This window comes from Muscardinus avellanarius (assembly GCF_963383645.1).
Source record: "Muscardinus avellanarius genome assembly, chromosome: 3".
NCBI classification, from domain to species: Eukaryota; Metazoa; Chordata; class Mammalia; order Rodentia; family Gliridae; genus Muscardinus; species Muscardinus avellanarius.
The window spans coordinates 9942039-9969354 of record NC_137788.1 but is presented as its reverse complement, the minus strand read 5'-3'; the positions used below and the strand labels follow the sequence as shown (position 1 = coordinate 9969354).

The 27316-nt window shown below is 45.8% G+C and overlaps 1 protein-coding gene across 1 annotated transcript; it reads right to left on the bottom strand.

Moving 5' to 3' along the window:
* Positions 1–464: 464 nt before the first annotated feature.
* On the bottom strand, positions 465–26689 carry LOC308259954 (PRAME family member 12-like; the record flags this gene model as incomplete). Its single annotated transcript, XM_080691294.1, has 6 exons — positions 465–540; positions 16490–16616; positions 23069–23151; positions 24180–24599; positions 25439–26020; positions 26403–26689. 6 exons carry the CDS (start codon positions 26687–26689, stop codon positions 465–467), a joined length of 1575 nt encoding a protein of 524 aa, XP_080547420.1.
* Between the last annotated feature and the right edge of the window lie 627 nt (positions 26690–27316).

Here is a 27316-nt window from a genome sequence, read left to right as displayed (position 1 = left end):
GTGTCCATCTTGTAGTCAGCAGATTTCTGGAACAAGGCAGGCTGACCTGGGGGTCACATATTTTTTATCACTCTACCCTTAATCATGATGTTTCCTAAGCTTGTACTTTTAACCCGTAGCAGAAAGATTTCTCAAATCTTCACTTTAACAGGAATGAGGAACTATTTGCTATGCATTTGGCTAGTTGCTAGGGGCTGTATAATTTTTCATTAGGGTCTTACATTTCCCCCTTCTTCTAGTAAATAGTTCTAATCTTAGAACTAAAGTTCCAATTCTGCACATTCTACGATCCTTTGTCCTGGTTGGTGATGTTGTTCACGTAACATCAAGATTTGTACAGCGCTGACTCTTTCTCTAACAAAAGTAACTAATCGAGTGAGTATACAGGGTCCTATGGTTAATAAGCGGAATAAAATCAATAGCAGTCCCATCAGGGCAGAAAGTAAGGTCGATGTGGGTTGGGGTCAGCTGCGGTGCTGGTCATCTGCATCAGGGTTCCGCAGATGAGAAGAAGATATTGGTGTGCTGTCATCTTGGGACCTTCGGGTGAAGCGCAGCTTTGGCGTGTTGGTGGGGTGTTGTCTTATGTCCTACTTTTCTGTCTCCCCTTACTTGCTGACACAAGCCCTTTGCACATGAGAACAGTGCACCCAAGATCCGATGCTGTTAACCCCTCTCACAGTCAGGTTCCGGAATTAGGCCAAATGGTGTCCACCTAGAAGGCCAGCGATCGACCTCCACTTTTACAGCCGTAGGCATAGTCAGGAGTACCAGGTAGGGTCCCTTTCAGCGCGGTTTAAAATTGCCAATTCGATGGCGGCGAACCAGGACTCGATCTCCCACTTGATAAGGATGGGGAATCACTGTCGTTCCTGGCTCGTAGGCTTTTTTTTTTTTAAATCTGCTGCCATGCCTCACTTCTAACAGCTTCAAGGGCCTTCAAGCGGACTAACAAGGGTTGAGAAAGAGAAGCATCGGGATCAAAGATTTCCCTTGTCCCTATCGAAGGGGGGGGGGCTCACTATAGCCTGATTTCCGAAACTCCTTATTCATGAAGCTGCTCTTCTCGGCCACTCATTTTATATTAGGGTTAGAGGCTGCTCATCAGAATCAAGTCAGCTAACATATACAAGTAAACTAAATTATCTTTTATAGACTCAAGACATTATATTTCTTTGGCTTTGGAGTGTTGTCAACCTCAGATACAAAATATGTCTCTACTGAAGAGAACTCTAGGAGAGACAGAGCGAGCAGAGAACTAAGCACAGTATCTAAAAAAAATTCAATATTTTGCCTGTTACCTCAAGAGCTACCCAGACTTCCTCCCGCTGGTCAGAGGGCTGATCAGAGGGGCCTTGCTGAGCCTTGGGCATCCTTAGTTCTCAGTCTTTGAAGGTAGCCACAGAGAGCACAGCTGACCTAACTTCCCTTCAGAAGTGAGGACAACATGCTTTCTCCCCCAGGTGCCGACAGACTCTTTGGCCAGTCTTCGACACTACACCCAGGCACCTTTGCCATGCTGGAAGGTATAAGGCCTTTAGCTCCTTCCCTCTCTGTATAAGAAGCCTTTGGTAACTCTGAGGGGGCAAAGACTTATTATCCAATGCAGGGCTGTTAAATGGGCTTGTCTCTGTGTCTGCATCTGTCCATTCTGATGCTTAACTTTGTTTATCCTATTTCTGTTTTTGAGACACCCCAAAGGTCAAACTTAAAAGCTGATTAATGGGAGCCTTCATCCCAGAGACACAATAGGATATGCATCTCATTTTTGTTAGATCAAACATAATAGCCAAATTTTAAATTTCAGGGTTTTCTGCACATTGACCTGCCGCAGACTGCTCAGTCAAAATGGGTGTGAACCCACTCGCAATCGAATCAATCTCAGAAAAGATGGGCAAAGAATTAGGGTGCCGTACTGCAGCCGCTTATCTGCAGCTATTCTTTCCCTTCTAGGAAATAAATTTCTTTAAGTTCCTATTTACGGCGCTTCTGGAAAGAATCTGACATGGACAAAAGCTTCTTGAGCCAATGACACTTTATTACAAGAACCCAGAAAATTTATATCTTTCACCAGTGGGGTTAATAGTAAAAAAAAGAAAAGAGCGTAATCACCATAAATCAATAATCAAGGTAAAAAAAACAAGTTAGTCCGGCTTTCAAGAGATTAGCTCAGAATCTTCTCCGGATCCCGCGGCAGATCCAGCTGTCCTTGCGAAGGGCAAATTCCAGAAGAAACGGCACGTCCAGGGCTTGGAGAATAGGCTTCTCATGGAGTCTTCTTTAACTTTTTGGAACTTTCTGTCTTTAGGGCTTAGTCCATATGTCAGGCATGGGGAGATGTGGCGATCCAGGTGGATGTGATGGAGTTCTCCCAGGAGTTGTCCTGCCTTGTCTTCTAAGTTCTGAAAGCTTAAGCAAACTCACAACACAGTTTGGCAGATAAAACACCAAAAAAAACCATGAAGTTTTTAGATTTAGTTGTCAGATGTATTTCCTTAGCTGCTGAACACTTTTCCTCAAACAATAGGCTTATTAGAAGCCTATTCCTCTTTTAATAATCCAATTCTACATCACAATCCTTCTGCAACCTGCTTTTAATCTTTCTAATTCCTTTCTTTCCCATTTGGGACAATCTTATGATAAGCTCTTTTTCATACAAGAATCCTTTCTTATTCTCACCTTTCTTTTATACATTTATTATATCTATCCTTGTTTCAGACATATTCATTTCTTAGCCACGTGGTGCCTCTTTGTTGTGCCTCTTTGTCTCGGGTAGTGTTTATACTGGGTGTAAAGGTTACGAATCTTCCTAGCCTTCAGCTCTATTGTATTGGGCAGTATTAGCTGCTCACAAAGTGTATCTTCTCCATATCTAGGCAGGATTGCAAGGATAAACAGTTACCGGTTGCCTCCCCTTTAGGGCTAATGGTTTCAGTTAACTTAATGCTTTTACTGTGTGTTAATGAAAGTCAGAGATAGAGGGGAAATCCGCGTTTGTAATTACTGAATGGAATGCTGCCACTGCATCTAAATTCTAACTAGATTTTATTACCATTTGAACAAAGCCGAGGACATTTAGAGGCTTAGACAAATTACCAGAAAGTTTATTTTCCACGGACTCAGTTTCTCTCACAGTCCTGATCTTACACCACTGGAGCAATTTGTGTGGAGAGTTAAAAGAATCATTACCAAAAGAATAATAGTTATGAAAGAGTATCTAAAAGTGGAGGAGTATTTTGGCCAGAGACGACACCCTCTCTCGGGGCTATATGCCTATTTAGCTACGTGGGAGGTTGTCGCGCACGCAGATGCCGAGAGGAAGTAGGTGGTCTCAGCATTGACCCAATTTTATACTGGACTACACTAGTAACTATAAGTCTATGTGAGCTAACAGTATTGGTAAAAATTAGATAGGTCTATCTTTTAGATGACAACATTAACAATGAAAATAAATGTGTTACCTGATCAACCATCAGATATATTTTTACAATAAGACATTTATTTAGTTAGGACAAAGAGATGTAAACCAGGTTTTAAGGCTAAATCTCTGGATTAAAAGACAAAATCTTATTGGTTAGTTTACATACAAATATAAAATTTATACACTCTTAACCTCTAATCTTTGATTTTTAAAATCTTCTTAGCACACTTAGATGACTCTAGATATATAACACATTTAGTTTTTAGATATAAGTACATTATGATTTAAATATCTATTACCAGGGAGACAATATGATGGTAGTTGTCTCATCCTGAAGAAAACAAAGTATATTAATCTTTCAATAACAACCTTAAAACTTTAACAATTTAAGCCACATGAACCAAGATACCTTTTTACTATTGTTTGTTTTACTCATTTAGCAAACATTCAACAAAGTTTTCCTTTAAGAACAAAAAGCTGCTGGGGATTGAGCCAGTAGCAAGAATAAGACTTCACATGTAGGCCAAATAATAAAATATTTTTCTTTTGTCTCTGAGCCATCAGGCTAGAGTTATAATATTGTTTTAAACATTGACCTTGGTCAGTCAAAGCTGACCCTTAGTCTAGTTAACACCAAGTGTTAAAACACAAACACCTGTACTTAGAAAAATTATCATATAAATTGTTATAAAAAGCAAGCTGTATTAATCCAATATTAATTACCAATTATACAAAGGAATTTTAGTCCAAAGCCTTTATACCTTGTAGGACTATATATCTCTGTATCTTGAAATTTTCATTTAAGTTAAACATAAACAATTTTTAGCAGACAGATAAAAAATGGCCCAAAACTCTTTAAGGACACATGTGGATGGTACATGCTCCAAATTCCAAAGTGGGCATGTACCCTGTGTTATTTGTATTGGTATCCACAGCACCTAGGCTCTGACTACATTTTCATTACTGCCACATTAATACATTTTGATGCATCTTTCCAATACTGGTACATTTTCCTCTCTGTCGAGTAACTTCCTGACACCTGTACCCCTTAGCAAAGGAATAAGGACACAGACTCAGTCATAAAATGCTTTGAGCTGAACAGGGACGAAGTTGGGGGCCCGGCTTTAGGATACAGGCATGCAGGTGGGTGGTGAGGGAGTCAGATGGGTGAGTATGTCTCTATGGCAGTCCAAAGGGCTTTGATAGATGTCTGTCAGGTTCTGTCTGTAACACCATCTGATGTAGGAGATAACACTCACAAAATAGTTAGCAGACAGGGCCACAAAGCAACATGACAAGAAAAGAAAAGTGAATTGATTCCCATAACTGCTCTCTGATAAATAACCTTGAAGCCAGTTTTAAAGAATTATCTTTCCCCAATGTCCTCTTTGGGAATACACAAGTGGTAGGCTTATTAGAAACCTACTCCTCTTTTAATCATCTATCTTCATCACATATGCAAATAAACATATCACAAACATTCTGCAACTTCCTTTTAACCTTCCTGTTTTTTATCCTGATCCTTTCTTTCCCATTTGGAACAATCTTAGGATAAAACTTACTTCATACAAAATGCTTTCTTATTCTCACAAGCCTTTCTTTATAACCATCAAAATTTTATACCTGCACACTTATTATATCTGTCTTTTGTTCTGACATACTTATTCCTTAGCCAGGTGGTGCCTCCTTGTCTCCGGGCAGTGCACGTACTAAGTGTAAGGGTCAAGAATCTTCCTGGCCCTCGGCTCTATTGTATTGGGCAGAACTAATTTGAGGCTAATCTGGTGGCACTAAGACCCTGAGGATCCCAGGCTGCTGAAGCTGCTCCTGGAATGTTCAGCAGCCAGGCTCAAGTGCCTAGGAAATTATCCTAACTCTGAAATTATTAAAAAAAAATTTGGATGGTCTCTGAAGTTTAAGAACAGCTGAAGATAAGCTATTTTAAACCCTACTGATTTTGTTAACCAAATACAACATTTTCATAATTAATCTAAAACAAGAAGCAAAAATGATTGGCAGGTTTTCCTGCCATAATAATTGGGAAAAGAAAAACTATTTGCCAAACAGGATGGGAAGGGGGAATTAACTACGAATAAAAACCCACATTGTTACAAAAGTCCCATTTCATATTTTAGTAAATTGAATCTATAAACCATATATATATATATGCAAGCAAATAACCTAAGAAACAAAATAAACAACTTATATAATTTTCAAAGCTCTCTTTTATATTTTAAAAAACCTTTTTAGCTAAAATCATTTAAAATACATTTAAAAAAATAATAATAAGCCATTCACAATAAAACAATTAAATATCCCTATTACTGGTACCAGTATTTTAATGTAAAATATAATAAAAACAAGGGAATTGCAATTCCAATAGCACACATCCTTTATTTTCACTCATTTTATACTCCCACTCACACAGACCGGTCCTTTTTATATTTACATACAGCTAGGATCCTTAATATTCGGTTTTAGATTTTATTTCGGTTTAAATCTGTGCTGTTTAGCCACTGTGATTTTAAACATTTCCTCTTGGGGGGGGGGGTCCCTTTACAAAGAGCTTCAGTCTGATAAGAGAGACAAGACAACTTAATTGCCTTTCTAATTTTACAGCATAGGCCTGCTAGATATAGTTTCCTCCCCCCTTTCTCATTGGACGAGTGAGGAGTGGGATGCTGACGGAACTTCTCTCTGGGGCTGGAAGAAGTTTTCCAGCAGCCGCCCCCAGGGCAGTTTGCTCAGCCTCCCTCCAGCTCACCATCCAAGGTCTAATTAAAAAGCAAATTAAGCACACAAAATAAATGCACAGTACTGAAAAATCTTTTTCTATGCAATCTGATGCAGAAGAGAGGCCAGAAGCGTTCTCCGACCCACACCTCATTTTTTTTTCCTTCAACAGCATATCATAACCACCATACAACTAATAACAAACACCACATTCTATTATCATAGGGCAACTATTCCAACACTATCACTTTAAACAAAACACTAAAAGCACCATAGAAGACAAAACAATATCATAAAATTTCTATCGTACAAAAAAACATGCCATCTCAAACAAATAAAACATAAAACAGCATTTTTACCTTTCTCCATGAACAGCTGGGGTTCCTTGCCCCATTGCCAAAATTAAACACACGAAAACAAACTAAAAAAATCCACACACACACCTCAACCTTTTAACACTAAAGCTTTATAACTAAAACCCTTTACTATTTTCAGCCGAGTTGGACGGGGGAGTTATGAGTCTAGGGAGATGGTAGTGGACTCCAGTCGGTCTGGAACGAAGGTGGGGTGGTACAAGCCCCCACCCAGGCTCCTTACCGTTGGAAGCTCCCCAAATCCTTACGGGTTACAGGTGGTAGGAGGGCCACCCGAGCAGCTGGTAGCGAGGTTCCCCTTTTCTTGCCGGCCACTTCCCCTGATCCTTAAGGGTCACAGGTGGATGGAAACCCACCCAAGCAGCTGGCAAGAAGTCCTTATACCTTAACTGGAGTCCGGGGTGGAGTTTCTAGTGTTTTGGGTCAGGGTGTGTGCTGTATTAAGGAGGGGACTTCATCAGGTTGTTATCCTGATGCCGTTTGCCTCCTACAATGTCTCAGGTAAACCTGCCCTCTCTAACAGAGGTAGGCTAGTCCGGAATGCTGGGCAACCACCCCTTATTTGCACTCCCCTGGCGGACTGTTATTTAATTTAAACAGATGTTGTTGCTCAACCCCACCCAAGATCGGCTGTTTCCCTAAGTTAATAAAAATGAACTGTAATCTAATCTACTAAATTTAAGCTATTTACACAACACATATCTAACAAACTATTAATTACCCCTATTAAAAAGAATTATTTACAACCCAGCTGGTACACGCATCCTGATAAGAAACACAAAAAATAACACTCTAACAAACTAGACAAAGAGACACAACTAACCCTCAAAAGGAACTCCAGCCGTTGACCAGGGCACTGGGATTCTAACTTCCCTTTTAGCAAAGTAACTTCAAATGAAAAAGAGGATCTTTCCCTCTCACAAAGAAACTTCCACTAATAACACCAAAACAAACTAAACAAACAAACACTAATATTCCAGACGACTGAAAGGACTCTCATTCCCTATCAGCACTCAGAAACTCAGCACTCAGAAGCTCAGAAACGGCCAATAGGAGGGATAGTATACCCTTGTCTATCAGCACCCAGATGGGACATTTCCGAGCATCCTTGGAGGTCCCCCAAACCTCCTGGGACGTCTCCCAGGGCAGCAGTCGGTTATCACAGACACGTCTGTCGTAACCCTCCCTCCATGCGGCTGATTGAACGGATAGTATACCCTTGTCTATCGGCACCCGGACAAAGGAGTTCTGCGCCAGCGGGCACCACTGGCACAGACAACTGCAAATACCACAAACCTGCGCAGGCAACTGCAGAAACCAGAAACTGAAACCAAAAAGCAGAACCTGGCCCTGCCACAGCCGGCAACTACAAAAGAGGAAGGAGAAAGCCAAAATCAGAAATTAACACAGCCGGCAACAGGAGAAAAACAAGACAAACAGAAACAAACAGGTAAAAGTCTTACCTCCAGGGGGTGTCTCGCGGAACTTGGGTGGTCGCTTGTTCCCAGCCAATGCACCAAATGAAAGACCCCCACAGAGGGGAGACCTTCAATCAAGCCTTGGGATAAGTGATGCCAAGTACACATGAGAGACTTATCCTTGATGCAAAAAGCAAAAGGTTTATTAAGGAGCCAGTGCACACTGGGGTCGTCTCATGACTCACGCAGGAGCTGAGATCGACCTCGAGCGCTTGGGGCTGGGGATATTTAAAGGGAAAAACCACAAGCTGGGGAGGGGATTGGGCCAGATTACATGCATCAAAGGAAAATTACAAAACCATTTGAAAAGTACATTCTGGGGTCAAATGTTGGACAAGATGCTAGGTGTGTCCATCTTGTAGTCAGCAGATTTCTGGAACAAGGCAGGCTGACCTGGGGGTCACATATTTTTTTATCACTCTACCCTTAATCATGATGTTTCCTAAGCTTGTACTTTTAACCCGTAGCAGAAAGATTTCTCAAATCTTCACTTTAACAGGAATGAGGAACTATTTGCTATGCATTTGGCTAGTTGCTAGGGGCTTTATAATTTTTCATTAGGGTCTTATGAGATCTGTCAGGATTTTTGAGAAACTCCTTACTTTGCCAGCTGTGGGGTCCTTCTAAAACAAGTTTTGAAGGGAACCGACTCTGATATAAAAGCAGAAGAAAGATCTTGATTAAAACACCACATATTCAGACCTGTTACATCTTAGTGGCCAAACTGTTGACTCTCTAAACTTTTTGTTATAATTGTGAGTTCTGAATTGTCTTTGTACGCTGGGTGTGGTGGCGCACCCTTGTAATCCCCGCACTTGGGAGGCTGAGACAGGAGGATCGTGCAGGTTCGAAGCCAGCCTCAGCTGGCTTAAGAGACCCTGTCTCCAAATAAAACATAAAATAGGTCTGGGAGTGTAGCCCAGAGGTAGAGGGCCCCTAGGTTCCATCCCCAGTACCATAAATAAAAAAATAAATAAATAGTCTTTGTGCTGAGTGTGGTGGTGCACGCTTTTAATCCCCGCACTTGGGAGGCAGAGACAGGAGGATCACACAGGTTTGAAGCCAACATCACTGGCTTAAGAGACTCTGTTTCCAAATAAAAATATAAAATAGGTCTGGGAGTGTAGACCGGAGGTAGAAGGGTTCCATCCCCAGTACCACACACACAAAAAAATTGTCTTTGTAAACAGTGTCTTGTCTTCAATTCCAGCTAAGCAGGTCCACTGTGCAGTTATTTTTATTTTTATTTTTATTTTTTGGTGGGGGCATTCTCAGGAGTCTGTATTAAGTAAAGTATGTTGATTTCTTTTTTTCTATATTTGTACTTAGTATTTTGGAAAAAAAGTAAATCTGATTTTGTTTTTAAATGACTATAGACAGCCTTACATGGTATCACCCACTGGTAATCCCATTAATTAAAAGCCTGAAATAGAAGCATCTTAGGTTCATGGCCAGCCTCAGGGACTTAGTGAGGTCCTTCACAATATAGTGAGAACCTGTTTCAAAAAAAATAAAATTCAGCTGGGGATGTAGTTTGGGAGTACATTGCCCTGGGTTCAATCCTTAGAAACACACACACACACACACACACACACACACACTCATACATACACAATTTTTGTTTTGTTTTGTTTGTTTGTTTGCCTTTTTCTGTTGGGGCTAACAAGGCAGTCTGAGTTAAGGACCTCAAGCTGGCTCAAGAAACCTGCTAGAGACCACCTACAAGAGTCCTGAGGCTCAGTGTTTCATCTCCAAACTGGGAACTCCTCCAGGCTCTTCATAGAATTATTGGGTTTCTCTGTGAAACCTCACCTGTGCTTCCTGGTCCTGAGCATAGGGCGGCCGCCTGCTGAGCCCAGGGGTTGGCGCTGAGTAGAGACCTAGAGAAGAGCTGCGGTCTCCCCAACACAGGAGGGTGATGATACACTCCACTCTTAAATAGAGCTTAAAACTTCCTCTACATAGTCTAATTTGGGCTAAAGGCTTTCCCCTGTATAATGAACTGGATTTTGTTTTATTTTATTTATTTATGTATTTATTTATTTTGGTGGTATGGGGTTCCTGGAAGCCCTTCTACCTCCGGGCTACACTCCCAGACCTATTTTTTATATCTTTGTTTGGAAACAGGGTCTCCCAAGCCAGCACGGCTGGCTTTGAACCTGCGAGATCCTCCTGTCTCCACCTCCCAAGCTCGGGGATTACAAGCGTGCCCCACCAAGCCCAGTTGTGACTGGAATTTAAAATGTTGTGTAAACAGACTGTAGCCAGTTGTGTAACAGGTAGAGGATCTCAGCCAAACACAGCCTCTGAACTTCAGGGAGCCACAGGGATGTAAGATTTAACAACAGCTGTGAGATGTTTTGTTGTTCTTCGTGTGTGTGTGTGTGTGTGTGTGTGTGTGTGTGGTACTGGGAGTGGAACCTGGGTCCTTTCTACTTCTGCGCTATACTCCTAGACCTATTTTATATTTTATTTGGAAACAGGGTCTCACTAGGTTGCTGAGAGCCCCAATAAGTAGCTGAGGCTGACTTCGAACCTATGCAATTCTCCTGTCTCAGCTTCCCAAGCGCGGGGATTACAAGCGTGCGCCACCACGCCCGGCTGGTTGTTCTTTTTTTGTAATGAAGGCAGAACCCAAGGGTATGTTATCCTCAAGCCACCCCGCAGAATGTTTGTTTGTTTGTTTATTTTTTGTGGTACTGGGGGTGGAACCTGGAGGCTTTCTACCTCCGGGCTATACTCCCAGACCCATTTTATATTTTATTTGGAAACAGGGTCTCACTAAGTTGCTGAGAGCCTCACTAATTAGCTGAGGCTGGCTTCGAACCCATGCGATCCTCCTGTCTCAGCCTCCCAAGCGCGGGGATTATAAGCGTACGCCACCACGCCCGGCTTGTTTGTTTATTTATATTGTGGTACTGGAAAATGAACCTGTTCTAGTATTAGAGAATTGCTCTCATATTAATTTTTAAAATTAAAAGGCAGTCAGAGTCTGGGTGCTGTGTAGTCACTCGGGCAGGTAGGAGCAGTAGCTATTACACTGCAGAGTTCCCCTCCATCTCTGTCCTTTGTTCCAATGACTAAACTATAGGAAGAATGTAAAAAAAAAATAAATAAATAAGGCCTTTAGCCTTAAATGCCCTAGAGACAATTGAAACTTTTAGCCCTAAAAATAAGTAGAGGCAAGCAGTGCATCTGTTTACCTCATCTCCTTTGTGAACTTGCCTGGGTATAGAAAAGTTAAACTCCACTGGAAGTGGTGGCCCAAGCTTGTAATCCCAGCACTTGGGAGGCTGAGACCGGAGCATCACACAGGTTTGAAGCCAGCCTCAGCTACTTAGTGAGGCTCTCAGCAACTTAGTGAGACCCTGTTTCCAAATAAAGTATAGAATAGGTCTGGGAGTGTAGCCCAGAGGTAGAAAAGCCCCTGGGTTCCACGCCCAGTATCACAAAGAGAGAGAGAGAGAGAGAGAGAGAGAGAGAGAGAGAGAGAGAGAGAAAGAGAGAGAGAGAGAGAGAGAGAGAGAGAGAGAGAGAGAGAAAGGAAAAAGAATAAACTTTGTGTGCTGCTTCAAAGCACCCCTAATTGATGAGTAACCTGTACAGCAAAGGGGTACGCCAGGTAGATTATTAACCCCTCCCCTTAGTAAGTACACTGGAGGCAAAGAGGTACCACTTGGCTAAAAAGTAAGTTACTGCCCCATTGCTTTGGTAACACTGATAAAAACATACCAATACAAAATCTAAGGAAAGGCCAGGGTTTGGGAGGGCGTTGGGGTTCCATTCGGGGCCCTTCGGTGTGCCTGCACACTGCTTTTTTTCTCTTCTCTTTCAATTTCCTACTGATTTTGTAATAAAGAATTGTTAAAGCTACACTAAGTATTAAGTTTTAATTTCTCTATTCAACAAATTCTAGTTGAATATAGGAAAATGAGCCCAGAGTCGCATTACAAGGGCAACATTTTTTGTGACCCAGATAGGACAAGTGGCTCAATAATAATTTTTAAATTTTTTTGTGTGTGGTACTGAGGGTGGAACCCAGAGGCTTTCTACCTCAGAGCTATACTCCCAGACCTATTTTCTATTTTATTTGGAAACAGGGTCTCACTAAATTGCTGAGAGCCTCACTAAGTAGTTGAGGCCAGCTTCGAACTTGTGCGATCCTCCTGTCTCAGCCTCCCAAGTGCGGGGATTACAAGCGTGCACCACCACACCCGGCTTCTAATAATAAATTTTAAGTAATGATTTTTACGGGACCTAGGTCCAGTGATTTAGTGGGCAATAGCAATTCAGCTCTGGCTGTAGAGTTGTAGTGCTTTGATACAACTGTGAAATCACAGGGACACCTAACTACCAGTATTGGGAAGAGGTTTCAAAATGTATTAATGTACCAGTATTGGGAAAGAATTTTAATTTTAAAATATATTGTTGGTAGTGAAGAAAGCCAGGGGATTCAAGGAACAGAAGAAACCCAAGAGCTGAGGGCCTTTTTTTCTTTTTACATTTCTAAAGAAAGGTAAACTTCCTCAGGGATTTGAGGAAATCCCAATTCCAGATAAGCAACTTAACACATTTTGGGAGTGTAACAAAAGATGCAAAGGTCTGTGCCCAAGACAAAGGGGGCGGATCTGGTTGGAGACAGGGCAAGATATCTACATATCAAATGACCTGCCACAGATCTGGTTGGTTGGGGGCAGTTATAAAGATACTTTGTATCCAAAAATCTTTGGTGAGTTCATTTGAAACACCCGCCCCGTGCCATTCCTGAATGCCATGGGGCTGTACCTGTCTTCTGTAGTCTAATTTTTTAATAAACTTCTTTAAATCTTCAGCAAGAGTCCAGGCTATTGCATATTTATTCTTAGCTCAGGACAAGAACCTGCAGTTTTTTTTGAGGGGAATTGTTTCCTGGGGTCTAACAAAGATCCCCAGGGACTGTTCCCCTAAATGGTAACCCTCACTCCCAAATGGTAACATTCATCTTTAACCGTAACACTAACAGTGGTTTAGTACCACTGACAGAAGTGATTTTCGGGGAATCTTGGCCATGGTATGAACACCAGTGCACCCTGAAAAGTACATGCCTTCCTGAATGTGATAAGGGTTTCCTGAGAATGACTGTTGATCATCCAAAGCCTGAGAGACAATTTTGGTTTGAGGGGATCCCCTGATCATGGAAATAGTCTATGACCAAAACCCCTTCAGGAAAAAAAAAATCCCTTTAAAATAGTGTAGGGCAGACAAAAAGGGACTCCTGAAAACCCAGAGCTAACTATATGAACTAAGTTGTGACCGATCAATGATTCGGGAACCTCACATCCATTGGTGTCTTGTTGCCTTTCTTCTCAGGGGGGACCAGATTGATGTCACAGTCTGTATTGGAGTACTGGAAAACCCCATTATTGTCTATTGAGGCTCCAAATGAGTGCCCTTACATTCTGCCCCTATCAAAGATGGGACAAACATTCTTTTTAAAAAATCCAGTTAAAAGTCAAGTTGGGAAAATATCCATAGCCCACCTGTAGGAACCCTAAAAGAGGGGATGGCAGCCATGATCTGTGGCTAAAGAGCAGTCAGTCTCTCTGACTGCTGCTGCAGCTAGGAACACCCTATGAACATTGCTATTTACAACTGCACTCAGCACACAAACACAGCCCTGCAGCCATGTTCCCATCCTTGTAAATAAGCAGCGTGGTGGAAAAGTTCCTGCATCTGCTGAATGTCCCGCGCCATGTGCCCTGACCAACCTTGGCTCCTCAGCTCAATCACCCTGCCGGGTCGGAAGGACAGAAGGTGACTTGTAAAACACCCGAAGCCAATGCCATTCCAGCCATTCTGGTGGATTGCTTACACTGGCTTCCCACTAGACAAAGCAGCCCTCGTGGCCCTGTGGCCTGATTTCCGAGCCTGAGCTTAATTTTTAGGAGCCAGGGCTGCTCTGGATCAAAAGTGCCCTTAAGCAGCCATTTGGAGGTATTGTCTAACTCAGAGTCTGACCATGTCTGATGACAGAGAAAAATGAACTTAGTCCGCCGAAGGTCTGGAGCCAACTTAAGAGGAATGAGCTTGACAAACAGGTAACCAAGAGGAGAGTCAGAAGGAATCTTTGACTGGGGAGTTCCCATGGCAAGTGTGGTTGTAGTGAAAGGGAGTGGGCGTCCCCAGACTGGAATCAAGCCAACAAGTAGAAGAAAGGCGACATGAAGGGGAGTTGTCATTGCAACCTTGCCATATCCCGGGCGAGAGCCCATAGGAGACTCGGCATATGTTAGCAGGCCTTGTGGCAACCAGGAAGCAAGAGCCAAGAGCCAAGAGAGAGACTCATGAAGGGAAACCCCAAACACACCCTTTTTAAATGAATCGGCCAGTTTTGGCGTAATGAGCACTTGGTGAGGAAGAGATCTCCCGTGGGGCATTTCTGGGCCTGGGTCAGGAACCAGAAGCTTCTCAGATCTGTGGTGAGATTGCAGCCCAGGGGAGAGCCTGGATCCGAACCATGGCACCAATGAAATGTTGGCGCAGAACATACCACATGGACCCAGATAAGCAAAAGAGAATTTAATGTCAGGAGACTGACAGGCGGTTTTAGGTGAGAGAGCAGCAGCTGGGAACCTTTTGACAGTCCTGGCTTTATGGGGCTTTTAGGTAGAGGTGGAAATGGTGGGAAAGCCTGTTTCCTGACAGGGAACAGGCTTGACATTTGAAAAAATGGGTTTTGCTAAAATGGTTTTTTGCTACCCTCACTAGTTTGAGGAGAGTCAGTTTAGATGTTAAGAAACAAATTAAACTCCTTGGTTCTTAAGAAGATGAAACTAAAGAGGTGATAGTATGCCAAGTTGGTAGTACTTATGCCAAGAGCAGTACTTATATCAATGCCAGGGGCATTATATATATTTAATTTTTATTGATGCATTGTCGTCATACATCTTAATGGGGTACAAGATGGTAGAGGCATACACCACGCATCACTCATTTAGCCCTTCCTTAATTTCCTCCCCATTGGCTCCCCTCCCTCCTCAGGTTTGGCTTAGTGATTGACTTTCATGTGTTTGTGAATGTACATTGAATTCATTAGGAAATTTCTCTCTTCTGCCCTCCTATCCCCTAGATATGCTGGTATTATTTTTCTGAGCTACACTCCCATTCCTATTCTGTTTATATTTTGAAAGATGATCTTTTAAGTTGATGAGAATATAACTACTTGCTGAGACTGTCACAAAACCTTCACTTCTTCTGTCTCAGCCACCCAAGTACTCATGTTTCCCTTTCCTTCTGTCCTTCTCCTGTCTCAGCCTCCTAAGTACTGTGATTATACGCTTGTTCCACCATTTCATTTTTTTTTTTTTTTGGTGGTACTGGGGTTCCTGGAAGCCCTTCTACCTCCGGGCTACACTCCCAGACCTATTTTTACATTTTTATTTGGAAACAGGGTCTCCTAAGCCAGCGCGCGTGGCTGGCTTCAAACCTGCGCGATCCTCCTGTCTCTGCCTCCCAAGCGCGGGGATTACAAGCGTGCGCCACCACTCCCGGCCCACCATTTCATTTTTAGGATGAAAGTGGTGGTATAGATAGCGGAGGATGTCTTGGGTAGAAGGAGAGTCAGTATGTTGTATTGGAGCAGTGGTAGCAGCCATGACAAGCTGTAGTGCTTCAACAAATGAGGATGGGGGACTCGGCGAGGCGTGTAGTCTGCCCTACGTATTATTACCAGCTGTAATAACTGAGTCATCCTTTCGGTAGGCTTTGCAGTGACTTATTCATATTGAAAAAGGAAGGAGGGCTACTTGTTATAGGAGAGTGATATGTGATATATGACATATAAAACTTTGAAAGGGACCCTTGGAATCTGTGTAGACAGTAAGGGAGTGTCCCATTGTTAGAGAAAAAGCCCGAGGAGAGCAGTCCCTGCAGACTGTCGTTTTCTTGCAGTTAAGAGCAAAGGCTTGTCTTCAATGATTTGAATATTTGGGATGATAGCATATCCTGTCCTTCTCTGACCCTGAGGTGGGAAGAAGCTCCCATTGGGAAACCAGATAAATATGGAAATAGAGCCGGGAGTGGTGGCCCATGTTTGTAATCTTCACGCTTGGGAGGCAGAGACAGGATCTCACATGTTTGAAGGCAGCCTCAGCTATTTAGTGAGGATCTCAGTAACCAAGTGAAACCATGTTTTCAAATAAAATATAAATTAGGTCTGTAAGTATAGCCCGGAGGTAGAAAGTCCCTGGGTTCTACCCCACGTACCGCCAAAAATAAAAATAAAAATAAAAATAAAGGTGGAATTATGAAGGGGCATTGTGGAATGACTAAAAGCGTGTGAAAGGGTGCATTGTTAAAAATGTATCATAAGGCTGTGCTTTGGGGTTGCTATGGTTTTTGCTTCACCCTGACTATGGTGGATGTGAAAACAGCGGTAGGCCCCCAATGTTGTGTTAGCAATGAGTACGGAGCTCCAGTGTTTAAGAGAAAAGAAATGGGCCTACCTGCTGTCAAGATGATTCCTCTGGGCCCCCGCGTTGCAGTGATGGTTGTCGGTGATGGGATTCCGGGCTGCATCCGTGTTGGATGCTAATCCCAGAAGGTCAGCCTGTGGTGGAGTTGACCTCTTACCTTTAAAAGAGAGGGGACAGTTGACCTCTTACCTTTAAAAGAGAGGGGACAATCGATACACCAGTGGCCCCCTTGATGGCATTTGGTTAGGAACCTGGTTTGGACCTCTGCTTTCCCAGTGACCCATTTGACCAAATGTGAGACATGGACCTGGAGGCCCATTGTGGTTTGGAGCAGAAAAAACTGGCAAGGAAGGTTGTAGGGCTTCTGACTAGCGTTTGGTGTTTGGCTTTCTCCTCTCTACCAGGACAGACCATCTAAGCCACTTTCATAGCTTAGGCTTGGGTCGTTAGGGAATCCCTCTTAAGGCACCTAAGTTTGACCTTTATATCAGGTAAGCATTGGGAGAAAAAGTGGGGCGTGAGGAAATTGCCCTGAGTTAGTGTCTAAAAAGGCAAACGGGTTCTTATTTTATCTTGGGTGAGTTTTTAAAGTTTGTCATAATAGACTGCCTTGCAGGTAGATCTGCATAGGCCAGCCAGGACATAAGTAATGAATTGGTCTCTGCACATAATACCATGGAAATATTCTCTTGTCAGTGAAGGTCTTGATCAGAAATAGCCTCGGTCCCCAGAGGAGGAGCTGGGTTGGTTTGGTGGGCCTCATCAGCCCATAAGCAGGCTTGTTCCCATTCTCTTCTTTGCTCCTTAGGGAGAAGGGTATTAGAAAGTATAATGTAAAAGTCACTGGGTAACATACTGAAACTCTTTAAAATAGGTAGTGGGAGCCGGGCGTGGTGGCGCACGCTTGTAATCCCAGCATCCGGGAGGCTGAGACCTGGAGGATCGCAGTTCGCGGACAGCCTCAGCTACTTAGTGAGGCCCTCTGCAACTCAGTGAGACCCGGTTTCAAAATAAAGAATAAAAAAAAATAGGGCAGGCGGTGTAGCTCGGAGATCAAATGCCCCTGGGTTCCATCCACAGACCTGCCCCCCCCCAAAAAAAAAATAGGTAGTGGGATTAGAGGTGAAGGGATCCAAGTGCTTTTCAATGAGAGTTCACCACAGGAGAACAAGACATGGGCAATGATGGTTCCCTCTGCCCCTGCCATGGTGTGTAGAGGAAGGAGGGAGCAGGAGGAGCCCTGTGGGTGAAGGATCTGCTGCCCCATGTGGAGGAGCAGGAGCAGTGTCGATCTGGTCCGAGGGACACTGGAAAGGGGAAGAGGTGATTTTGAGATATTGGGGGGATGGAAGAGGGGCAGGAAGCCTTTTGTTTGGTAAGAAGGCAGAACCAAATTGAGGGAAATAAAGGAGGATTCTGATGCCTGAGAAATAGAATCTTTGGTGGCAAGCCTAAGTCGAGCAGAGAAGCAGGAAGTACAAAAAGGAGGCTTTAATAGAGGAGGAGAGAGCCTGGATGTGGAAAAGCAGGACTCCAGAATGGTGGAGATGATGCCAGTAACTGTGCTTATACCAGTAGTGACTGTCGCTTTTCCTTCAAAGAAGTTTCAGACTCTGCCCTGGAAACCACACACACCCTGAGGTCCCACTTCTTTCTGAGAGGCTCACACCAGCTATTACTAACATGGCATCCAGGAGACTGTTCCATATAGGAAGGATTCTTGTTCTTTTTCTTTGGGGATGACACAGCACTCTTCATAAAGCTGTTTTCACACTGATATTTTTGATAAATTGATCATTTTATTTTATTTTATTTATTTTTTTTTTTTTGGTGGTACTGGGGGTGGAACCCAGAGGCTTTCTACCTCTGGGCTATACTCCCAGACCTGTTCTTTTTATATTTTATTTGGAAACAGGGTCTCACTAAGTTGCTGAAAGCCTCACTAAGTAGCTGAGGCTGGCTTCGAACCCGTGCGATCCTCCTGTCTCAGCCTCCCAAGAGCGGGGATTACAAGCGTGCGACACCACGCCCAGCTTAAATCGATCGTTTTAATGTGACCTAAAGTCCTTTTCCAATGGTATTTTCAGGTGTTATATTTTCTAATTTTGAGAACAGCTTAAACTCTTTTCTGTCTCACATGCAGGACTATGATTGTCAAAAATAAAACTCAGTCATTGATGTGCAGTGATCATTCAAGGAGGTGATAATCCAATGAATCCTTGCCTTTGACACTTGCCCTAATTTCTCTACACCTGTTATTCCATTATTTAACCTGGCAAAAGCCCCAAACCATCAAGATGACTGGGCAGAGATTTGAGAATCCAGTGAGATACTGTTTTCTGATTGGCTGCTTGTCCTTGGAAAGGGGAGGGACCATCTGAAAGGTCAGTACATGCCTGTGAGGAAACAGGAGACACTCAGAGAGTCCAGGAGGCTGCAGTTACCATGTGGCCCTGCTGAGCTCAGAGCGCACTGCAGACCAAGCCTGTCACTCACTCAGCCCTTCTACCCGCAGCCACGTTCCAAAGGCAACTTGTATTTCAAGAGGCATGGATGATTTTTTTTCTGCCATTTATTTATTTATTTATTTATTTATTTATTTATTTATTTTTGGTGGTACTGTGGTTGGAACCCAGAGGCTTTCTACTTCCGGGCTATACTCCCAGACCTTTTTTTCTATTTTATTTGGAAACAGAGTCTCACTAAGTTGCTGAAAGCCTCACTAAGTAGCTGAGGCTGGCTTCAAACCTGTGCGATCCTCCTGTCTCAGCCTCTCAAATGTGGGGATTGCAAGCGTGCACCACCATGCCCGGCATTTTTCTGTCTTTTTACATGAACCAATTGACAACCTTGAAATTGCCTCAGATGCATTGCTACATTCATCTCAAACATTATCATTTCTTATTTGGTTTACATCACTTAAAAATCTCCCAACCAATCAGATGTTTTTACCACAACCTGCAATCCTCAGCCTCCCATGTACTAGAATTTCAGATGTGCACACCATGCCCATCTCGTGTGTGTGTGTGTGTGTGTGTGTGTGTGTGTGTGTGTGTGTCTGTTTCTTTATTTGGGAATAGAACCCCGGGGCATTCTAACTCCAAGCTATACCCCCATCCCTATTTTTTATTCTTTATTTTGAAACATGGTGTCACTAAGTTATAGAGGGCCGAACTGAGGCTCGCAGTGGACGTGGGATTCTCTGTCTCCGCCTCCCAAGTACTGGGATGACAAGTGAGCACCACCACGCCCGGCTCCTGTGTGTTTTTATTTTGATGTTCCCACAGGTCCCGATTAAACAATCTCACACGAGAGCCTCCATGGCCACAAGGGGCATCCCCAAGGGCGGCCTGAGCCCGGGGTGAGCAGGCAGCTGCTGGCAGGCATCCTCCTGGAAACCCTGGTGGCAGGTGTGGGTTTCCTGCAGGTTGTGTTTCTGCAGAGCCATTGCTGAGCTTTCCTCCTATCAGGGGAGTTTCCTCAGAGACATTCTCTTCACGACAATCGGTTCTGTGTTTTCAGGATTTGACACAAACACTTGATATTTATTTGGACACCTTGCACGACGCCTCCAAAGACCAAAACGCAGCTGCTAAGTCAGAGACGGTGTCTTTGACCCCACATCCAAGTTCTTCCCTTCGTCTCAGGTCCAATAAGCACAGAGGAGGCTTTGGGAAAAAGTTTTGTTGATTTGCTACCAAATGAAAATCAGATTTAAGATGGTTTTCAAAAAAGCAACCACACTCCACTTTTCATTTGCCTTTTGCAAAGAATCTCAAGGAGTCCGTCCATTATACATTTCCACTCTTAGGTGCCTCTGCATACCAATCAAGATACAGTCTATAGTTTCTGGTTCCTTCATCCTGAGTGTGAGTGTGTGTGTGTGTGTCTGTTTGTCTGTGTGTTTTTGTTATTAGGGACTGATTTTAGGCCCGTTCTACCTCTGAGCTACAGCCGCAGACCGTTTTTGTTTTAACCTTATTTTTACTGCATTGCAGAAACCTGTGATCCTCCTGTCCCAGCCTCCCAGGTACTGGGATTGCAGGCGTGGCCCCCATACCTGGCCCCATTCCACTTCTGCAAAACTTGGTCAGTGTAAGGCCTCTGATGGCCCAGTCCTGTGTGCTGTGAGATGCGACAGTCACGTGCTCTATCCCAGCACAAGCCAGCCCTTGATTAATGTAAAGACTGAAGCTCAGTGCACAGAGCAGCATCGGGCTGAAGAGAAACCTACAACTACCCGGGCTCCGTGGGGCACAAGGGGACCACGAAGGGTGCACATGCCCCGGTCTTCCCCGAGTCTCTAGGCAGCCTTGGAAGCCAGCAGAAGTCTCCAGTCCTTTGTGGTCTCCCAACTCTCAGAGAAAAATTGACACCATGAATAATACTGTAAGGTCTCATTGGTTTTATTTGTGATTCTGGAATCCAGCAGCAGCACGGAATGAGGAGGTTTCAGAATGTTCCACCCGCTAAACGTGCACCTCGTATTTATAGCTGGAGAAAAGGAAGGGCCAGGAAGAGGAAAGGAGGCACAGACATAGCCAGGACGGGCCACGCTCCTGTAATCATGGTACTTGGGAGGCTGAGACAGGAGGATTCAGGTTGGAGGCCAGCCTCAGCAACTCAGCGAGAACCTGTTTCAAAATAAAAATAGGTATTAGAAGTGTAGTTTGGAGAGAGATTGACCCTTGATTCACCCTTAATTTTTATATTATTATTATTATTATTATTTATTATTATTATTATTTGGTGGTACTGGGGTTCCAGGAAGTCCTTCTAATTCTGGGCTACACTCCCAGACCTATTTTTATACTTTTATTTTATTTGGAGACAGAGTCTCCTAAGCCAGCGCGGCTGGCTTCAAACCTGCGCGATCCTCCTGTCTCCGCCTCCCAAGCGCAGGGATTACAAGCGTGCTCAACCACGCCTGGCGAGCCTTAATTTTTAAAAAGGCAAAATGAGGGGCCATAAAGCACAAGTGAGGCTGTAATCCCACTTGCTGGGAGGCAGATATAGGAGAATCACAGGTTTGAGGACAGATACGGCAACTCAGGCAGAACCTTTTGGAAATAAAAAATAACTAGTCTGGCTTGGTGGTAGACGCCTGTAACACCATTACTTGGGAATCTGAGACAGGAGGAACCCAGCTTTCAGGACAACCTCAGTAAGTAGCCATACTCCCATCAATCTAGCAAGATGCTGTTTCAAAATAAAACTAAAATAGCAATGAGGCTGTAGCTCAGAGTTAGAATGCTCCTGGGTTCAATCCTCAGTACCACAAACAAAAATTGGTCTGGAAGTGAGGTGTGGTGGCGTACCCTTTTAATCCCAGCATTTGGGAGGATCACAGGTGCCCAGTCAGGCTCAGCAACTTAACAAGGGTGTCTCCAACTTATTGAGACTGTCCCAAAATGCAAATAAAATAAAATAGAGCTGTGGGTATAGCTCAGAAGTAGAACACACCTGAGTTCATTCCATTGTACCATGGAAAATCAATCAATCAGTCAACCAATCAATAGAAAGTTTGAGGGTGCGGCTCAGAGATAAAAGGCCCCTACCTTGGTTTCGCTTTCAGTACAAAAAACAAACAAACAAACAAACAAACAAAAAAACACTGCTCACAAGCCAGGTTTGTAATCCCAGCATTCGGGAGGATCATGATTCGCAGACAGCCTCAGCTACTTAGTGAGGCCCTCGGCAACTCAGTGAGACCGGTTTCAAAGTAAAGAATAAAAAATAGGGCAGGGGCTGTACCTCGAAGGTCAAATGCCCCTGGGTCCCATCTCCAGACCCACAAAACAAAAAACAAAAACAAAACAAGAAAAACCTGGCTGTGTTGGTCCCCTGAAGCTCAGAGCTGCCTTGGCTGGGACGCTCTCTCTGTTGGAGAGCGGGTTGCAGTCTCCTTTATACGACACTTTGAGTTCCAGTTCATTATGAATGGGAAAGTCTTGAGCCCAAGTTAGAACATTGACAGGCAGCTTTAGGCCCATCTGAACTTAGGAATCAGGAGGAACCATCACCCTCCTGAGTCGGGGAGACAAGCTCTTGCTGAGGCCCCTGCACCACGCAGCCGCGGGCCTCAGCCTGGAGCCGCCCCGGCGCCCTCTGCTCAGATGGGCCGCACAGGTGAGGCCACCTGGGTGCCACCGATCGGCGTTGTTGCTTCTCCTCTAAGCGTGTGCTTGTTTCGGGGCTGGTCCTCTAGGTCCTCCCAGGTAGGAGAGAGGAGAGGAGTTAGGGGAGCACCTCTCCCTGCCAGGCCTCGCGCTGCAAAGGTTCTGCACTGTAATGTGGACTGGGAGCATCTGACAAGGGTTTCAGGCCTATGTGACCTGGGGGCTTTGCGGAAAGGGAATGAGTTCTCTCTCTGGCCACAACTACTTTGATCCAGGAAGGGCTGCTGTGCAGCAGGTAACAGGAGGGGACCTGAGACCCAGAGGCCCTGGCTGGTCTGCAGTGTGGCCGGCCCTGCAGTGCTGGGGGCTGCGGCCTGCCATGTGCAGAGAAGGCCGTGCCCAGCAGAGCCAGGGGGACCTGAGGCTCCAGACCCCCGTGCAGACCCTGGGGAGGAGCAGCTGTGCTCATGCGCAGCGCTGAGCTCCCTACGAGCTTCGTTGCTGGCTGGTGTCCAGTGCTCAGAGTGCTCCAGGGCCCGTGGGTGCGCCTGTGCGCGCCAGCCCACCGAGGAGCTACAGTGATGGCCAGGAGGGACAGAGGCCCAGAGAAGTGAAGAGCCGCAGGAGGGATCACAACAGCAGAAAAGAAATTAAGAAAAAGAAAAAGAAGAAGCAGTGGAGGCACTGATGAACATGGCCCACTTCTGTCCTGAAGCCTCCAGATGCCAGGGAACCTCACAGGTCCCCAGCCGCACCATCCTCTCTGCAGCGACACCTGGATGTCCTCACGCTAGTGCTGTGAGACCGGGTTAACCTTCATGCAGACAGTAGACAACAAACACTTGATTCTCTTTATTTTTCGCCATTTCATACACGTCACCCAGGCAACAACGCAGTCCCACCCCGGCATTTTTCATGTGATCAGGTAGAATAAACACAGGGTATTCTGTCTCTAATATAACCCTGGCCCTTCTTACTTTATTTTATTTTTAAATTTATTTTAATTTTGTTCTACTGGGGATAGAACCAAGGGGCATTCTACCTCTGAGCTACACTCCAGCCTTATTTGTTCATCCTTTATTTTGATACAGGGTCTCACTGAGTGCAAAGGGCCTCACTAAGTAGCTGCACAGGCCAGGACGAGGCTGCCATGTAGGGTCTGTGTTCCTTTGCTCATAGACCAGTATCCTAGTTTTTCTACCCTACTGTCCAAGGCACACTATTTTTGTGGTTTGGGGACTGAACTAATGTGTACTCTGCCTCCAAGCTCCACGCCCAGCTTGGTTTATTTCTTATTTTTCAACAGTGTCTCACTAAGTTGCACAAAGTCTCATAAAGTTGCTGAAGCTGATTTCCCACTTGTGATCCTCTTGTCTCACCTCCCAAGTCTGGAATTTCAGGCCTTGCCAATATGCTGGGCCAGAGGAAAGGTTTTGATACCAGCATCCAGCTAGGCAGGAGCTGAACAGACCCGGCAGTAATCCCCAGGTTAACCAGCACCTGGTCGCCACAATGAAGACAGAGGACACACGAAAAAGACCCCCTTTGGCTGCCGTAGGTCCCTCAGAGTAGCCATCAGCTCAGTACAAAGCTGGGCATACCTCCTCGGGCACAGAGCACCCCAGGCATCGTAGCTCTCCAGCGGGGCAGGATACCGCTCTGCGTTCAGCTGGCTCAGCCTGGCAGTGTGGCGCAGAAGGTCCTTCAGGACGGCTATGGAGAAATGGTTCCCATAGAAGTTGAAGGTCCTGATTTGGGTGCAGCGGCTCAGGGCCGGCAGGAGGGCCTGCAGCTGGGGGTCCTCGAGCTCACAGTCCTCCAAGTCCAGGGTCTCCAGGGTGGCTGCCACTCTCTCCAGCAGAAGTCGCAGCGGCTCGGGGCTGAGGTTGGTCAGTTTGGTGCATCTCAGGTCCAGGTGCTTCAGCTGACTGGTGCTGGTCCAGCAGGAGAGATGCTCTAGGTCTGAGGCTGAGAGCGGACAATTGGTTAGTGTCAGCCTGTGCAGGCGGGACTGCAGGGACCTGTGGAGAGACAGAGTGGTCAGTCTTAAGATGGTTTGGAGGGAGAAAAAGAGATAGGAAGGGACTGTGAGGCAGAAATGATGACCTTACCAAAGCCCATGGTGGCCCTGACCATCTAAGAATGGCCAGCACCCAGGAGGCTGCGGATGGATGACTCTGCTCCCTCCAGTAACACTGGAGGCTGACACCTTGTTCTGTTTCTTGTGTGACAACTCAGATCTATCTCAGCAGGTCCCTGTTCTTCCTACCAGGTAGAAAACTACAGCTCTAAGCAGATGGGGCCAGAGAGAGGCAGGCACGAAGGACCAAGCCAGGCAAATCTAGTGACTGATCACCTGGGGCTGCCTGTGTTTCCACCTGGGGACGTCCCCTGCATCCTCAGCAAAGCTGCCAGTCCTGTTCACATCCTCCCTCCTGCTCCTCACCCTCCACTCCAGCATCACAGTCCCCGTCTGTGCATCCCAGCTGGCATCAGGACACCTGCCCCAGGTGGGGATCAGAGATGGGCTGGTTCAGCTCGTAGAGCTGAAAGTTCAGAGCCTCCCTGTGGAAATGTGCAGGTCTGGGGCTCTCCTTGGCTCACACCCTCTTCTCCCCCCCTGGTTCCCATCTCCTTAACTACATGTGCATCTAAGGAGAATCCTCAAGCCACCCTCCCTCCATTTACACCCCAGCAGCCAGTGTCCTAGCATGGTTTCCATGCCCGATAAAATGAAAACAAGAGGATGCTTTACATCTAGTGTCGCCCTCACTATTTCATAGGCAAAGGCCGCCTCACAGCCGCCGTCCCCCAGGCTCACAGTGACTGGTGGAAGGGAAAACTCAGTATCCTGACTCACCTCAGCATCTGGTCAAGGCGGCCACCCAGGAAGATGGGTTCATCCACGCTGAGCTCCTGAAGACGGTTCAAGTAGAGGAGCTGCAAGGTGAACTGGGTGATCAGGCACTCCTCCTCCTCCACAGACACAGGGGCAGACATGTAGATGTTGCAGAGAAGCAGCTTCCTGAGGTTCCGCATCTGGCCCAGGTAAGGGGCAAAAGCAGCCAGGGTGCAGAGCTCCCAGCCGCAGTGCACTTCCACTACCTGGATGCAGCTCAGGTCCAACGTTTCTAGAACCTTCTTCATAATGTGGATGGATTTTGTAAAAATGTTCAGTTTGTGACAACACAGGTGCAGGGAATCCTTTCTCTGCAGGGCCCACAGGAGAACGTAGGTTTCGCATTCATCCAGGGTGCCGTCTTTGAGGGAAACGTCTATGAACACCCTCAGGGGCTGCTGCGCCTCCATCCTTTGGCCAGTCTTCTCTCTCAGCCTCTTCCCTCTAACCTCTGGCAAGCTGGGCCTCGCCGTGGCTGCGCACCACACACCGCAGTGGTGCTGCGGCCCTTCCCGCAAGTCCAGCACCTGCAGCTTCCACCCCCTGAGGGAAAAATGGAAGAAACCTCAGCACTGACACACACCCAACTTCAGCCTGGGCTTTGACTCCCCAGGCTGAAAGAGCTGCTCCCTCTCCATGCCTGTCTACTGCTCTCCAGCCCTTTCCATGTGGAAAACACCCTGGTCCCACTTCTAGCTCCTGTGTGGGGCAGGTACAGGCTCCTTCTGTCTTCCCTGTGTCCATCACAGCATCCTGCACACCCACAAGCCCTCTCCCAGGGGAGCTCAACCATGGCCACGGCCTCTCCATTCCTCCTTTCTGCTACTTCAGAAGCCTCTGCCCATTCCTGGTCCCCACACTCTCTGCCCCAGCTGTCCCTCCGTCTCTCCCAGATCCCTTCCTCCAGGACACTGGGTCCACTCACCTGGGCCGAGCCTTCTGGGCCAGCAGCAAGTCCAGCGCATCCAGTGCTGATGCTAAGATGTCCAGGTGCCCCCTCTCCATTAGAGACCCCAGAGAAAGGCAGGGGAGGGGCCAGACCTGCACCATGGCCTTCAGGATCTCTGAGTGTCCCTGGGCCAGGGCCTCCGTGAGCAGGGGTGGGAAGAGCTCCCTGGGCAGGTCCTCCAGAGCAGGGATGGCCAGGGCCTGGTCCCTCAGCAGGCTCTGCACTGCCAGCTCCAGGAGCGCGGGAGGGGTCTGTGAGTTCATCCTCTTTCCTGGGCAAGGCGACATGTGCTGGGAAACAAGCAGGAAGAGACATCTTCTCAATCCAGTCCAGGAACTCCTGGTCCTCCACACCCAAGGACTCAACTCAGGGCCAGTCACTGTCTGGCGACTGTGGAAGAGTCCTCACTGCCCCCACCTTCACTGTGCACTGGTCATAGAGTCCTGGCTCTGCCTCTGCTCTTCCAGGACGTGCACCCCAAGTGCCAGGTGGGGCAGGAGACCTCTATCCCATCCATGCACAACCCCTGGGAGGGCGCTGAGAGCTGCCGAGCTCACCCCACACTTAGTGGATAAAGGTTTTGTGTGTGTGTTTGTGATATTGGGGATTGGATCTAAGGGCATTCCAACTCTGAGCTAAACCCCAGTCTCTATATTTTTTGTTTGAAACAGAGTCTCACTAGGTTTCTGAGGGCCTCACTAAGTTACTGAGGCTGCACTCAAACCTTCAATCCTCCTGCCTCAGCCTCCCAAGGATGGGAATTACAGGTTGGTGCCATTACATCCAGCCTTGGGTAAAGTTTCTGACCATAATTTAGGTCCCTAAGGCAAGGCACATGCAGTGTCTTGAGACTTAACCTAGCCTTCCTCAATAGGCTCTACATACCAACT